This window comes from Onychomys torridus, chromosome 8 (assembly GCF_903995425.1).
Source record: "Onychomys torridus chromosome 8, mOncTor1.1, whole genome shotgun sequence".
Classification (NCBI taxonomy): domain Eukaryota; kingdom Metazoa; phylum Chordata; class Mammalia; order Rodentia; family Cricetidae; genus Onychomys; species Onychomys torridus.
In genome coordinates this window covers 53,264,468-53,278,675 of record NC_050450.1, presented here as the reverse complement: position 1 = coordinate 53,278,675, position 14,208 = coordinate 53,264,468, and the positions used below count along the sequence as shown (strand labels likewise).

The 14,208-nt window shown below is 41.4% G+C and overlaps 1 protein-coding gene across 4 annotated transcripts in view; it reads left to right on the top strand.

Moving 5' to 3' along the window:
* Window positions 1-14,208, top strand: part of Arhgap44 (Rho GTPase activating protein 44) — a 177,756-nt gene that overhangs the window by 117,071 nt on the left and 46,477 nt on the right. For all 4 annotated transcript variants that reach the window (XM_036197135.1, XM_036197133.1, XM_036197132.1 and 1 more), the window contains exon 7: window positions 1,768-1,885. In XM_036197135.1, coding sequence (XP_036053028.1) covers window positions 1,768-1,885 — 118 coding nt within the window. The remainder of the gene's footprint in view (window positions 1-1,767; window positions 1,886-14,208) is intronic.

Below are 14,208 nucleotides of genomic sequence, written 5' to 3'. Positions count from 1 at the left end.
ATTACTTTCAAGCAATTTAAATAGTTGGCTCTGGACAGTTCCAGTGATCAGAACTGGATCATTTGTGCAGAGCATGTCTCTCTCTATGGGAAGGGTCATTCAGGGATTCCCGTTGAACTGTTTTTACAGTTTCAGCTCCGAGAACTTGTTCAAAATGATCACTTTTCAAATTTCTCTAAATTCGTATCTTAGAATCAGAATGGCTCCCAGGGCATGTGTCTTCCGGTAACCTCTAACCAGCTCAGTGTCTGAGAGCCTTCCTATAATGGTTCGCACGGTGCATCCTAAGAGGCCGAGTGAGAACCCTGCACTTGGCTGCTTTCTGCTATTAAATGCCCCCTTGGAGCCCATAGCCCCACATTCTTAGGTTTGTCCTGCAGATAACAAGAGAAAAAACTACCAGTTAGCTAGCTGCTGCTTAGATTCTTAACTGGGGACTTAGGGGAAGGATGTTGTACCTCTGGATTGGCCGGCTGTAGACATGGTCTAGGGGCTAGGGGAAGGTCCTTGTTTAGTTTGTACTTCCATTGTATTTAAAAGAAACTGTTTTCATCTTGCACACAATTCATCAGAGGAGTTCCCAAGCAGAGTTCTCAGTTCTCTTGAAACGCCTGGCAACCCCTGACCACATTCCTACCTGAGCTCCATCAGTCCATCTTAGGTAGGGCAGCTTCCCCCCCCCCTTCACCCTCACACCCCTCTCCACCCCCGCCATTTCCCCAATCCTTCATCTTCCTGATTTCCCAAGACCAAGTCAGGCTTGGCTGCCATTTGTCATCCTTGACTGCCCTGCTGTGCTCCTCCCAGGCTAGAAATAGCTCTGTCTCTCAAAGATAAAAGATCCAGTGGACGAGTTAAGATGATGGACTGTTCTGGCGCTTTCTCCTACCTGCTGGTCCTGATGAGCCCATGAGGTCTCAGACATACCAGAAGAGGAACCCTGCTGAGCCCTTTCTTCTTACAGGGACATTCTGGTCCTTCTCTCATCCCCTGACGGTGACCCCAGCAACCAGAAAGAGGAGTTGGCACTTCTTCCTCAATGCTGTATGAGTGTTTCCCCAAGAGGCCAGGGTTCTTCCTGCAAAAGATGAGTTTTTACAGAAATACAAATGTGGTAACTAAAGGTCAGTAGGAAGCTATTCCATAGTTACCGGTGCAGATTTTAACCTTCAGATGGGTTTTGAATCCTGTCAGTACTTGATTTACACCTCACATCCATTGTTGGCTTCAGCCAAGTAGGTTGTTTCCAAACCCAGAAGCCCGTGGGGAACTTAAAGGAATGACAGAGACCATACTGAAAGGCAGTATTGGCAACTGTGAAATATGGAATGCATCACTAATTGACAATTGTGAGCTTGACTAAGATTCAAATAGCTCTTAGCAAAAGCTGAGGTGATAGGTGTGTTAAGTAGTTTGATTTAATCATGTTTGTATATTAGCAGGTCACACTATGCTCCATAAATGTCAACAGTTGTGATTTGTCTGTGGAAAGGGGACAGCGTCATTTGGCTTTAGTGCTTAGAAGGTCATAGAGAACCCAGTGGCCAACTGTAGTGTGCTGGTCCTCAGCCTCACTCGTCAGTTCCACTGTGGCAAGATGAGCCCCTCGCCTGGTGTAGCGTTGGTGTCTCCTGGTCATACCTTCCTCCTTGCAACAGTGTAGGTCCCTGGCTAACAACTTGAGGCCAGGTATTTCCTCAGCACTCTGTCCTATCCCCAGAGTCCCACCTGTCTCACACATCCTCTTTCTCTCTTGTTTTCCGTCAGGTGGCAGCAGACTTCCAAGTCTTCAGGGCTTTCCAGCAGCCTTCAGCCCGCGGGTGCCAAAGCCGATGCCCTCAGGGAGGAGATGGAGGAGGCTGCCAACAGAGTGGAAATTTGCCGGGTATTTGTTCCCCTTGCTCTTCTCTCCTGGGACAGGCTGGGGAGTCCGTAGGGGTTGTCTGTGTTGTTCAGTGGGTTTTTTTTAAAAACTCTGCTGATGATATTCCAGTTAATCAGAATGTCCAAAGAGTCCGTGCTGAGTTCAGACTCAGGGCTGTGAGGGTGACCAGGACAGGGAGGCACAGGCCATCACTGATCTATTACTTTGTTTTTGTGGGGAGCTTTGGGCAGCTTCATTCCAAAGAATACATTGTAGGTGCCTAGGTCAGCTGAGAATATAGACTGAGCCACAACTTCTGTGATAGTAAGATGTTCCTCCTTTGCTTGTTAATACTTACTACCTGGGCCACTGTATCTATCTGTACCTATTGGGAGACACTTTAAATGTTAGCTGTGAAGGCCATTAAAAAAAAGCAACCGATTTCCCTTTTTCAAAGAGAGAGTACCTAATTCTAAGAACGGGGATCCCGTGCTCGTGGGATGATGTCACTCACTGCACACATTCCCATTCCCATCTCCTGTCACCACCCCCACACTGTGTAAGACATAATGAATCATACAGCATTCATAGTGCTGTCATATATATGTATGTATGTATATATATTTGTGTGTATGTGTGTGTATCTGTGTAATATGTATGTATTTACATCTCTTTACATGTCTTTGTGTCAGTTTGGGTCCCTAGGAAAACTAAACCTATGTAAACGATCTTTAAACTCAAATATTAGAAACCTCGCTTCTTCTACAAATATATTGTATTCCTGTTGTCACGGTTGCTCATAAACTCTGTGTGTGTTGTGTGTGTGTGTGTGTGTGTGTGTGTGTGTGTGTGTGTGTGTGTGTGGTGTGCACATGTGCATGCACACTGGATATCGGATCAGGGGCTTCATCATGCTAGGCAAACAATCTGCTACTGAGCTATATCCTCAGCCATCCCATGCAGTTTGAAAGAGAGTGACCCTTTGTGCACAGGTTATCTGTTCTTTGCGGCTTTCTTGCCTTGTACATTGACTTTCACTGTCACACTGTGCAGGTGGCTTTGAACTTGCATTCACATGACATTCAGAATTTCCCTCTGGGATTAGAAACATTGAAGGACTTTCAAAGAATCCTCTGTCTCGCAGACTGTTATCCTATGGAACCAAGCAGAGGAAGTATAAACGCTTCAAATCCCAGATTCATTGTGATTGAGGCAGACTAGCCATTTGTGCTTCTGGGTCTATGGCAAATTCCTAGCTAGTGTGGCTGGTGCGCCATTTTTGAAGTATTATTCTCTCTCCTGCTGATTTTGGTATGATCTATATTTTGTCTATTATATATCTATTTATTCAGTTTGGAATCTTTTGGGGGGGTTATATAACAGACTTATTTAGGACTTTTAGCAAATGCTGCAAAGACAGGTTCAAAAATTAGAAAATCCTTCTCATAAGTCAGTGTCATGAACATAATTAATCCATGTTTAGTGTATTATATATTTTCAGTTCATGCGAATAGTTCATTTTTTTTTATTTTTTTGGATATTTTTCTTTTGTTTTTGAGACTATAATTATATCATTTAGCCCTTCCCTATTCTTCCTCCAATCCCTCTCATATACCCCTCCTTGCTCTCTTTCAAATCTGTGGCCACTTTGTTTGATTGTTGTTACCTGTAAATATTTATATACACATATATACATACATATACATAATATACTAGTACATTATGTATATGTATGTATATATGTGTATATAAATTATGCTTAGTGTGCATAATGTTCCTTGTACATGTGTTTGCAGGACTGACCATTTCGTATTGGATAACTGACTGGTGTGCTTTTCCCCCTTCGGAAGACTGTGTCTCCCAGTCTCAGGATTCCTTAGTTGCATGTAGTTCTTTGGGTATGGTTGAGGCCTCATGGGCTTCCCTCCATCTACTTTGGCATATCTTTGGTGTTCTTGTTTAGTTCACACTTGGACAGTCACACTGATGAGACTCTATGGGTGTAATTCTGATATTACTAGGAGACACAATCTCCCTGATCTTTTGGCTCTTAAAATCTTTCTTCTTCTTCCCTAACATTCTCTGAGCCTTAGTTGTGGGAGTGTTTTGTAGATGTTTCTACTGGACTTAGTGTGCATTTTAATTGGTTGTAATTTTTGGTGATGGTCTCCATCTGTTGCAAAGAGAAGTTTCCTTGATGAGGGGTGAGGACTATACTTATCTGTGGATACAAGGACAAGTATTTAGTGTAGTTGGGGTTTATGCTGACTTTGTAAAGTGGGGGTTGTAGATTCTCCTCCACGATCCATGACTTCACTAGGCCTGGGTAGTTGGCTAGCTTTCCAGTACCACAAATGATTTCTGTCTTGTTGAATGGGTCTTAAGTCCAACTGGAGAGCTATTGGTTACTGCCAAGGTACGTGTACCACTACTGCACTCTTAGGGTTATCATTGTTAGGCTAGCCATTGTGGTTCATAGGCATCATAGCTGGGTAGGACTGTTGGTTATTTCTCTCCTTTGGAAGCTTGCATGGTACTTTCTGATACCATAAAAACTAGTCCTTAGGGAGGAGGCATTCAGGTCAGTTCTAGCTCAAGGGTCTCTGGACCCCGTGTCCAAAATGCATGGTGTCTTCAGCAATAGGGACTTACCCTTCCACCTCTGGTGGGCAACTAAGGGCAATAGCTTGTAATGTTTTGGTAATCTCTGGGTCAACTCTCAAAACAGGGCTTTCTATGCCTGGTGTTGGGGTTTTTGTTAGGTGGTCTTTAGAAGAAGCATTGTCATCTCAGATGAGAATATTTTGTTTAAATTATATATGCATAAAGACTTAAGTGTATTATAGGTTGGGGGTATTTTTGGTAAAATAGTTAATAGTAAAATTCCTTATTTTTTTCAGTCATCATTACTGGTATTTTATCCTGCTTCTGTATTGATCTTTATCCCCATCCCCTAGTTAGAGCCCTCCCTTCAGAATCTTCTTTTTAAATTATTATTTCCAATAGGCTAGGTAAGCAGGTACTAAGAGGAGATTCTGAAGGTGAATATCCAGGTACGCCAGAAGGAAAGCAGTAGTGTTGGGCACACTGTAGCTTCCTGCATTTGTTGTTATGCCAAAAGTATATTCCTCTGTAAACATTGTAACAGAAATAGATGTTTATTATAACTAATGGAAGAATACAGAAACATGAGAAAACACCAACAATCGCCTCTTCTGACCAGCAACACTTTCTCAAGTCAGGTGACCAAGTCCTTCTCCCACCAATGCTCACTCAAATTTTGTGTGACACTATACCCTATGACATATCCAGAGGCCATGAAATTGAGAAGGATAAGGAAGCCAGGGCTGGAGGACACACACATGTACCATTATATGTGTATGTGTGTATATACATAAAATATATCATGTATATATATACACATATATAAAACCACATGCATGCATGCATATACATGCATACCTGTAAGACACACACACAACTTAGCTATTTTTCTGTGCAAAGATGCTCGCACTGAACTGACTTGTTAGCTTTGCATTGCCTTTTCTCTCCCAAATGGTAACTAAACTTCCATAGGTCTATATCATTCTACTCTGGTGAATTCTTCTTCTGTAGGCTAACTACCCAAAGATGGCATTTTTAGGGTAAATCTACCCATACTGTTATTTGACTAAATACTGACTGACCGTTTTCCATTTCTGAAAAGGCTGTGTGGTTCACATTTCCATCATCAGTATGAAAATTTGCATGCCCCTCCTTCCATCTCTATGTGCGTTTTATGTTGCTCCTTTTTTCTGTTTCTGCCAGCCTGCCTGTTTGGAAAGCTCTCTCTCTTTCTTTCTATATATGTTATTGTAACTTGTAACTTTCCTTAATATAGTCATGGTCATGTGTCCTCGTATATTTATTAGATGATCTTCTACTGATAGGCATGCCCTGCTGGGGTAGTTGCCCATTTGTACTAATGAGTCAGGTATCATGCCTGTTGCTTTTTAAATTAGCAATTCCTATGTTTCCCATATGCTGGAAATATTTGACTCTTCTCCATTGGTTGTGCCGCAGGTCCTCTGACTAAACAGCCTGGTCTTTCTACTTAGTGTGCATTGGCTTTGGCCACTAAAATCTCAGTGCTACAATGCTTGTATGTTGTTTGTCTTAGGAAAGCTACTGTGTGGCCTCTTAGACAAGTGAGGTCTGTCTGAAGGTGTGGGAGTCTGTTGGAGTCCAGCTCCGACCGTCTCCCTCCTTTTGAAGGGTTCTTGGGTGGAGGAGAGAGGATTGAGAAATATTAGATAGAAAGATAGAAAGAGAAGATAAGAAAAGCAGAGAGACACAGGATAGCTTCGGGAGGGCCCTGGATCAATACCCAGCTGCCTAGGCATTTATTCAAAAGGGCTTTTTATACAAATGCCAAGGGGCGAGGCAAAAGACCTCCCCTTTGCAAGATCAGAGCACACTGTACAGCCAAATATAGACCCTTCAAAACACCTGGTAACCATGCCCCCGGCCAAATCATCCATTATGCAGCTCTACTTGGTAAAGCAAGCTCAGATTCTCTGACCCTGAGTAATTTGGTCTCCCACATGAAGGAGAGAGAGGAGAGATCATTTTTAATGATTTCCTTTATATTAATGTTTTAATGCATTTTATATACTTCTTTTATGGACTTTAAGACAGCAGAAGTTTTTTTTTTTTTTTTTTTTTTTTTTTTTTTTTTTTTATACAGTATGAGTTAGAGCTTTTTTTGGTTTTATTTTCCTTTTGGTCCAGGTGGATAGTCAGTTGTACCAGCACCATTGTTAAATCACTATCACCACCCTGAGTTAACTCCTCTTTAATTCCTCAGATTTGTGGACTCTGTGTCCTCCTTCCTGGGACAGCAGAGTGCAATTTTTGTGGAAATGACTTTGCTACAGATAGAGTGAGTCTTCAGTAGAAGCTCCCTTCCTTGTGACAGTCATCTCGGCTAGTCTGTGACACACATTGGGTTGTGTGAAGCTTGTGAAGGTCAGATTCAGAGGTTAACCATCCACTGCACCCTTCATCAACTTGTGTGTGTGCTCAGCTGATCTTAAGAGCACCCATGATAAGTTTTCCTAAGTTTTCTCCTGACTTTGAAATAGACCCAGGCTTCCTCTGTTCTAAGTTCCCTGACTGGGTTTTTCCTGATGTGGGAGGCTTTATATTTCCTTAGCTGATGCTCTAGGTCATCTACTCTATAAGCAAAAAGAGAGAGTGGAGGCTGAATGCTGGGACAACGGCAGTCAGAGTCCTCTTTCTGAGAGAGACTCTCACAGGCAGGATCCCACAGAACTCCTCAGGTATTTGGGGCCCAGAGAACTTTAGCCACCTGGAATACCCAGTAACAGTGGGCTGCATAGGTGGGAACTGCTGAGACCTGAGGGACACAGATGCCACACTCCCTGCCCATTCCTCCCTTGCCTCCGTATTTCAAGGATAAACCAGTTCTGCTCTTCTCAAAACTTTTATCTGTTTCCCCTTTCTTCCTGGAGTCCCAGATAAAAGAACCCCATTCCAGAACATCCCAGGAGGCTTGAGTGTTAGCTGATAGTTCACTGTGAAGAGAGAAGGTGAACAGAGGAGGAGAGATGGATTAGGAAATGACTCTCCATGGTTGATGGTACAGTATATCATTTGTGCTTGGTACTCAAGACTGGCTGCTATCCTGGGCAGCTCCTGGAAGGCGGCACTTCCTACCTTTCTTACTTTCATGCCTTCTCCCCTTCTCCTCACCCAGTGCCGGCCCACCAGCCGCGCCTGTGACCATTTTCTCAGTCTCCCCTCAGTCTTTTTCTAACTTGTGTCTGTCCTTTGTTTAGTCTTTGGTGTATAATCTTTGCTGTTTGAAGCTTAAGTCTCAGGAGTGACAGATCGAAGGCCATTTATAGCCATCATTGCCTTCCCCACAGTCTGACTTCACACACACACACACACACACACACACACACACACACACACGCACACACACAAGACTAGTAGTCAGTCATAGGAAGCAAGTGCATGAGATCCAGGCAGGACCATCATTTCAGATGGAAAGGTTCCAGAACAGTTGAGGAATATGGACAATACTTGGATTCCCTCCTGCCAGCAGAATAATCTGCCCCATGAGGTCTAAGGACAAGAACAACCACATCTAACAGGAAGCCAGCTGATGGCAGTTTTCAGTAGTGTGGACCTTCTGTGATGTATCCGCGGGGATCTGGGCAAGCCATGTCATATATCGAAGCATGTTGCAAACATGGGTGTTTCTGTTTTCCCTGGACTCAGAGACAATGTATTTCTCATCCTGATGGAGAAGGGAAGCAAAGTGCTGCATGTCTGTGGCCTAGCTGCCCTGGTCTAGCCCCACAGGCTGTTGAGTCCTGAATCTACAGCTAGCAGAGCTTAGATTCTGAGAAGATTCTACAACTGTGGGTAGGAAAGTACAGGGACAGGATGCCATCATTTTAAAGTTTAAAAAAATAACTAAATTAATTAGGTTTCTGTATCAGAAAACATTAGTGATGCCCCCAGCATCCCCAAAGACACCCGACTCCACAGATCAGGTCCTTTATAGTAAACATTGCAGTATTTTCCCAGGTGCCTCATCTCTCTCCATGTTTTTTGCTATATCTGATGGAGTGTGCATACTGCATCTATAACTGGTATGCTGTATTGTCAGGAATTAATGAAGGAGAAAAGCCTATATCATGCCCAGTAGGGGTACAGTTTTTTTCCTAATGCTTTAGATTGATGTTCAGCTGTATCCATGGGTACAGAATCCATGGGTGGGGAGGGCCAGCTGTATCAAGGGTTAGAGGACTTGGAAAAAGATTTACTGGCAGTTGCAATGAAGTGAGCATGATATATCTTGGTGCCTAGAATAAAATTCAACAAATAAGAATGTCATGTACCTATAGATAAAAGGGGAGGTAGTAGGGAGGGGAGATAGCTCTGTTGGTAAAGTGTGGTCCCAAGGAGCAGAATTTAGAATTTAGATTTGGGGAAAACACAAAAAGGCAAGTCTAGAGAAATTATGATACATGTTGAAGGTGAACAGTGGAAAAGCTGTGTGTTAGTAGTGGAAGATACTAAGAAACAAGTCAGGATGCTTAGAAAGATAAAATTGGCCCATGTCAAACATCTCTGTCTCAAATCTGTTGAAAATTAAAATTTTCGCTTTTTTAAAGCTTTTGAAATGAGTTTTCTTTTCTTTTGAAATGAGTTTTTAAAGCAGTAAACACTTTAATTCTATTTTGAGAGGACCTTTAATGTCAGGGCAGAATAAAGTAGAGTAGGAAGATAATTCCCACGCCTCTGCATATGACTCTCTCCACTGTCAGCTAGCTGTAGATAGCAGTGGGGCCCGCTCACTCAGCCTGCACCAGTTTACGTTAGGGCTCACTTTTGGGTTGCACTTGGAGTGGATTTGGACAAATGTGTTAATATTTTTTTTATGAATCTATTCAAATCTTTTGCACATTTTAAATTCCTAATTAAAAATAACTAATCAAGACACTTGATTTAAAAGGAAAAATACCCAGTTTTTAAGTAATTTTTCTGTAGGTAATGATAATTTCTCCTACATGTAATAGCAGTATACAAGTGGTTATAAAGTTATCCTTGTTTCTATAATGATAAATGGGAAACATTAGAATCCCGCAATTGAACATGGACTTTTATGTTGCTGTTTTGTTGAAGTGGCATGGATAAAATAACTTGGGGAATTTAACTGTGAGCCAAAGAAAGCACGTGTTTTCTTAGGACTGGCATTTCCCCATCTGTCTTCATTTGATATTAATCAAAACATACTGTTGGCTGTGTGGTTTTTAGAAGGCAGAAATATGATTGTGCACATTCAGCACTCACTTTCATGTACAATAAAGAATGAGGGAAGAAGAATGTCTTCTGTAGAGGCCATTGTGGGGGGGGACACTCAGAGCTTTGGGATGGAGACTATATCCTTGCTCTGTGGGAGATGTGCTCTGAGCTCAGGTGGTGGGCTGTTTCTAGTAGACACTCCATCTCCTGGTAGAGAAACACAGTCACATTACCTCTATGTCCACCTGTGTGGGTGTCTCGTTCATTGGTTGGCTATCTGACAAATAAGAATCTTACCTGCTTCACTGGTAAGCCCTGTGCTTCACAAAGGCTTTCCCAGTCATGTTACACTAGATTCTTCTCAGATACCACTTCACAACAGAGGCGTGAAGCTTACATGCAGCATACAGCAAGCACAAAAAAAGCCCAGGGGTTTGATTGGGTTATTAATTATAAATGTGTTATTCAATCCCCCAAATGTTTGGGCCAAGGTTCTGCCTGATACCAGTTTCTCATTTAATTCTACTGTGGTCTTTTTTATTTGCTGAGCATGTTTGATGGCCCAGAATGTGGTCCCTCTTGGTCTAGACTGCAGGTGCATCTGTGAATGGTGTGCGTTTGCTGGAACAGAGGGCGGGGCCCACCTGTGCCACTGGTGATGCCTGTGCTGCCTTGCTGCCTACAGCTGCTACAGTTTCTACTGTCTGGTGTTTCCCTGTGCAGTTCTCTAAGCTATTGATGAGCATATTTTGATGTTCTGTGTTTACACTGAAGATTATTGTGTCTTCTGGAGCATTGACTCCTCTCTAATGGAGTTCCTGCCTACCCCTCCCAGGCCAATAGCTTTCCTCACTCTAAAGTCGGCTTCATCTGCAGTAACAGTGTAGCAGCTGTCTCTTTCTTCTGGTTAGTCTTGGCACAGTGTGGCTTTTTAACATCCTTTTTCTTCTGCAGGGGAGGAGAGTGAGACAAGATCTCATCCTGTATCCTCAGTAGCTGCAACATCTTTCCTTTCTTCAACCACCAAAGTGCTAGGATTGTAAGCAAGTGGCCCCACACCTGGCTCTTTCATTTACCTTTAATCTATATGTGCATTGCTAAAGTAGGTTCCTTCTGGGTTTGAAAACCGGTAGGTTCGGTGGTTAAGAGTATTTATCACTCTTGCAAGTGAACCAGGTTTGGTTCCTAGCATCCCACTGGCAGCTCCCTACCATCTGTAACTCCAGTTCCAGGTGATCAGATGCCCCCTTCTGACCTCCTGAGGCACCGCACATGCATATGCATGCGTGGCAGCCAAAACACTCATACACATAAAATAAAAATAAATTTATATAAAAAATTTAAAGAGGCATCTCATACCCAAGATATAGTTGGTTGGGCTTTGCTTTTTGATACTGTTCTTCACAATCTCTGTCCTTTAATGGATAGCTGTCAAGTATTGCTATTTATAGTGATTATTGATAACACATTTAATATCTACCATGAATTTCTGATTTCTATATGTTTCTCTTGTTCTTGTGTTTCTCTTACATAATTCTCTTATTTCATTTCTAGTTTTAATTGAATATTTTATCTGATTTTAATTCTCTCCTTTAAAATAATAATACTCTCCCATTTTAATTTTTTTAGTGGCTTCTCTGGAATTTAAATTTTTGCCCTCTTATTTCATTTATGTATGTATGTATGTATGTATGTATTAAATGTAAGTCTTAGTGTACAAGCACAGTAGGGCACACAGATGGAGACCAGAGGACAAATCTATAGAATAGGTTCCAAGGATAGAACCCAGGCCTTCATGTTTGTATCCAAAGTGTCTCTAGTAATAAATACTCCTAACTGTGAATACTTTGTTGCTAATATTAGTTTCTGTGAACTGTCACCCATGAGACCACTGATTAAGGAAGTTTTTAATCTTACTTTCAGTATCAGTTAATTTCTCACTGCGGTGACAAAATTCATAGGAGAAGCAACTTGAGGAAAGGAGTTTCCTTTGGTCGATAGTTGGAGGGTACGATTGTTCCTGGTGGCCGAGGCATGATGGCAGGTACATGGGATGATTGCTTGTGTAGTGCTTGGGATACAGAGAGAGTTCAAGAGAGATGACACCCTCCCTCTTGGCTTCCTCTCTTTCCCCTTTTTATTCAGTCATGAGCCCCAGCCCATGGGATGGTGTCACCCACATTCAGAACACATCTTTCCTCCTGAGTTAAACCTCTCTGGAAATGCCCTCGTTTGGGTGTGTCTCCTGGGCATTGAAAATCACATGAGGCTGATATTCTAAATTGCATGAAGGCACACCTTCATTCGGTTATTTCTTCTCCAGCGCTCTTCCTTTGGGGGGCTTTGGGCAGGTGACCTCTGTCACATTCTTTCTCTGTAGAATCTTCTCTAACATTTATTTCTTCCATGGCATGTCTGGGGCAACACAGTCCTTCAATATTTCTTTGTCTGGCCAAGTCTTCATTTTCTCCTTTACTTTTGAAGGATAATTTCTCTGAGTATGAGATTTGAGGTTGGTGTTTTAATATTTTTCTCTTAATATATATAAATATTCCATGCTCATGTATTAGCTTGCATGCATTCTGAGTTAAATTTAGCTGTTATACCTTTTTTCCATCTCACTTTTCCCTAAGATTTTGTCTTTATTTTTTATGTGCTGTAGTTTTTAACATTGTGTGTCCATGTGTAATTTTTGTTTTTGTTTTTGTTCAGCATGGTGTTCTCTGCTTTTCCTGGATCTATGGATGGGTATTATTTGATAATTTGGGGAGATCTCATCAATTGTTACTTTAAATCTTACTTTTATACTTTTCTTTCATTTTCTCTTAGTATGTATTGAGTAATCTGCATAAAAATGCTTAATACTCAGTGTTTTTAATACTGGATTTTTTTCAGATTCTGAAATGTTTCTGTATACTTAAGTCTAAAATTCACTTATGTTTCCTATAAACCTTATACAAAAAAATGAAGAGAATTAAATTTTTTAACTTATTCTTTGACAATTCCATACACATAGTTAATATATTTTACCCTCTCATTAACTTCTCTTATACACACCCACTCTTGCTGAACCCTGAAGGGAAAATTTAAAAATAATCTATTCATTTTTTCTTGTGTGTGCATGTGTGTGTGTGTGTGTGTGTGTGTGTGTGTGTGTGTGTGTGTGTATGTGTGTGTGTATGTGTGTGTATGCATGTGCTGCATACATACTTATGTGTGCATGTATGTGGAGGCCAAAGGCTGGAGTCAGGTGTCTCCCTTGATCATTCTCTACCTTATATATTGAGGCAACATCTATCACTTGAACCCAGAGCTCACAAATTGATCTTGTATAGCTAGCAGGCTTATTCTAGGGATCCTTTGTCTCCTCCTCCTCCAGAATACTGGGGTTACAGGCAGGCCTCAGGTGCACCTGGCACTTAAATGAGCACTAATGATCTGAACTCCAGAACTCATGATTTTGAGGCAAGCCTCCCCCCACCACACCCTGTGAGCTAATCAACCTTAGAAAGAAGAAAGTAGCCCATAGCATCCCCCAAGCCTAGCCATCACACCTGATAGGGGAATAAAAACCTGAAAATTCCTAGTGAAATTCAAAGCTTAGAGTCATATACTCAAAAATAAAAATAAATAAAGAAGATAAACCAAATCAACATTTGTCATAGGACCACAGACCATTGCCCTTCATCACACATATCGAGGAATTGACAGTGGGTAATAAATGGAACTGACAAACACAATAAATCTAGGAGTTAACCCCTATAAAATATAAACTAATAATATATTACTTGAATTTCTGTCATACATGTGATGGTGATTGAATAAAATGATCATAGGAAACAAAACATTTATGAATTACTCCTTGCAGGAGACTGATCTTTCAGTGTGGCAGTCAGTATGTTAGGTTCTGATGTTCAGAATCATTATTATCTTTCAAATGTTTTAAGATGAACTATACATAATTATAAGTGAAAATTACCAAGTCAACTGAAGACTTTGTCATAGAGGATTATAATTAGGAGATGGATCCAGATACTTATTAGATAGTATAATAGTGAGAAAATAGAAACATACTGTCCTGCAGTGAAATCACTTATCTGTGTACCAGAGATCTACACAGCTGTCTGGGCCTTTTTGTTGTTGTTTGTTTTTATTTAGCCAAGCACCCATACGAGAAGGTGTACATGGATAGAATAGATCCAAGGCAAACAGACTTAGGTGCTTACAGTACCCTCCCCCTGTTGGCATCTGGTTATTTGTTTTGTATTCTCCCGTGTGTTGTAAGGTGGAAAACACAATTTTAGAAACACATTACACTCGATTGGTCATATTTTATTACTCCTTTCACCACTAAAACAGAATACCTGATGGAGCCTCTTAAGGGAGGAATGATTTCTTTTCACTTATTAAGGGGACACAGTCCATCATGACAGGGATGCATTGTGTCAGGTGGCTCCATGGCTCCCTTCCTTATGTGTGGACAGAACATTCTGGAAGTGACACTAGACTACAAACTTCAAGTC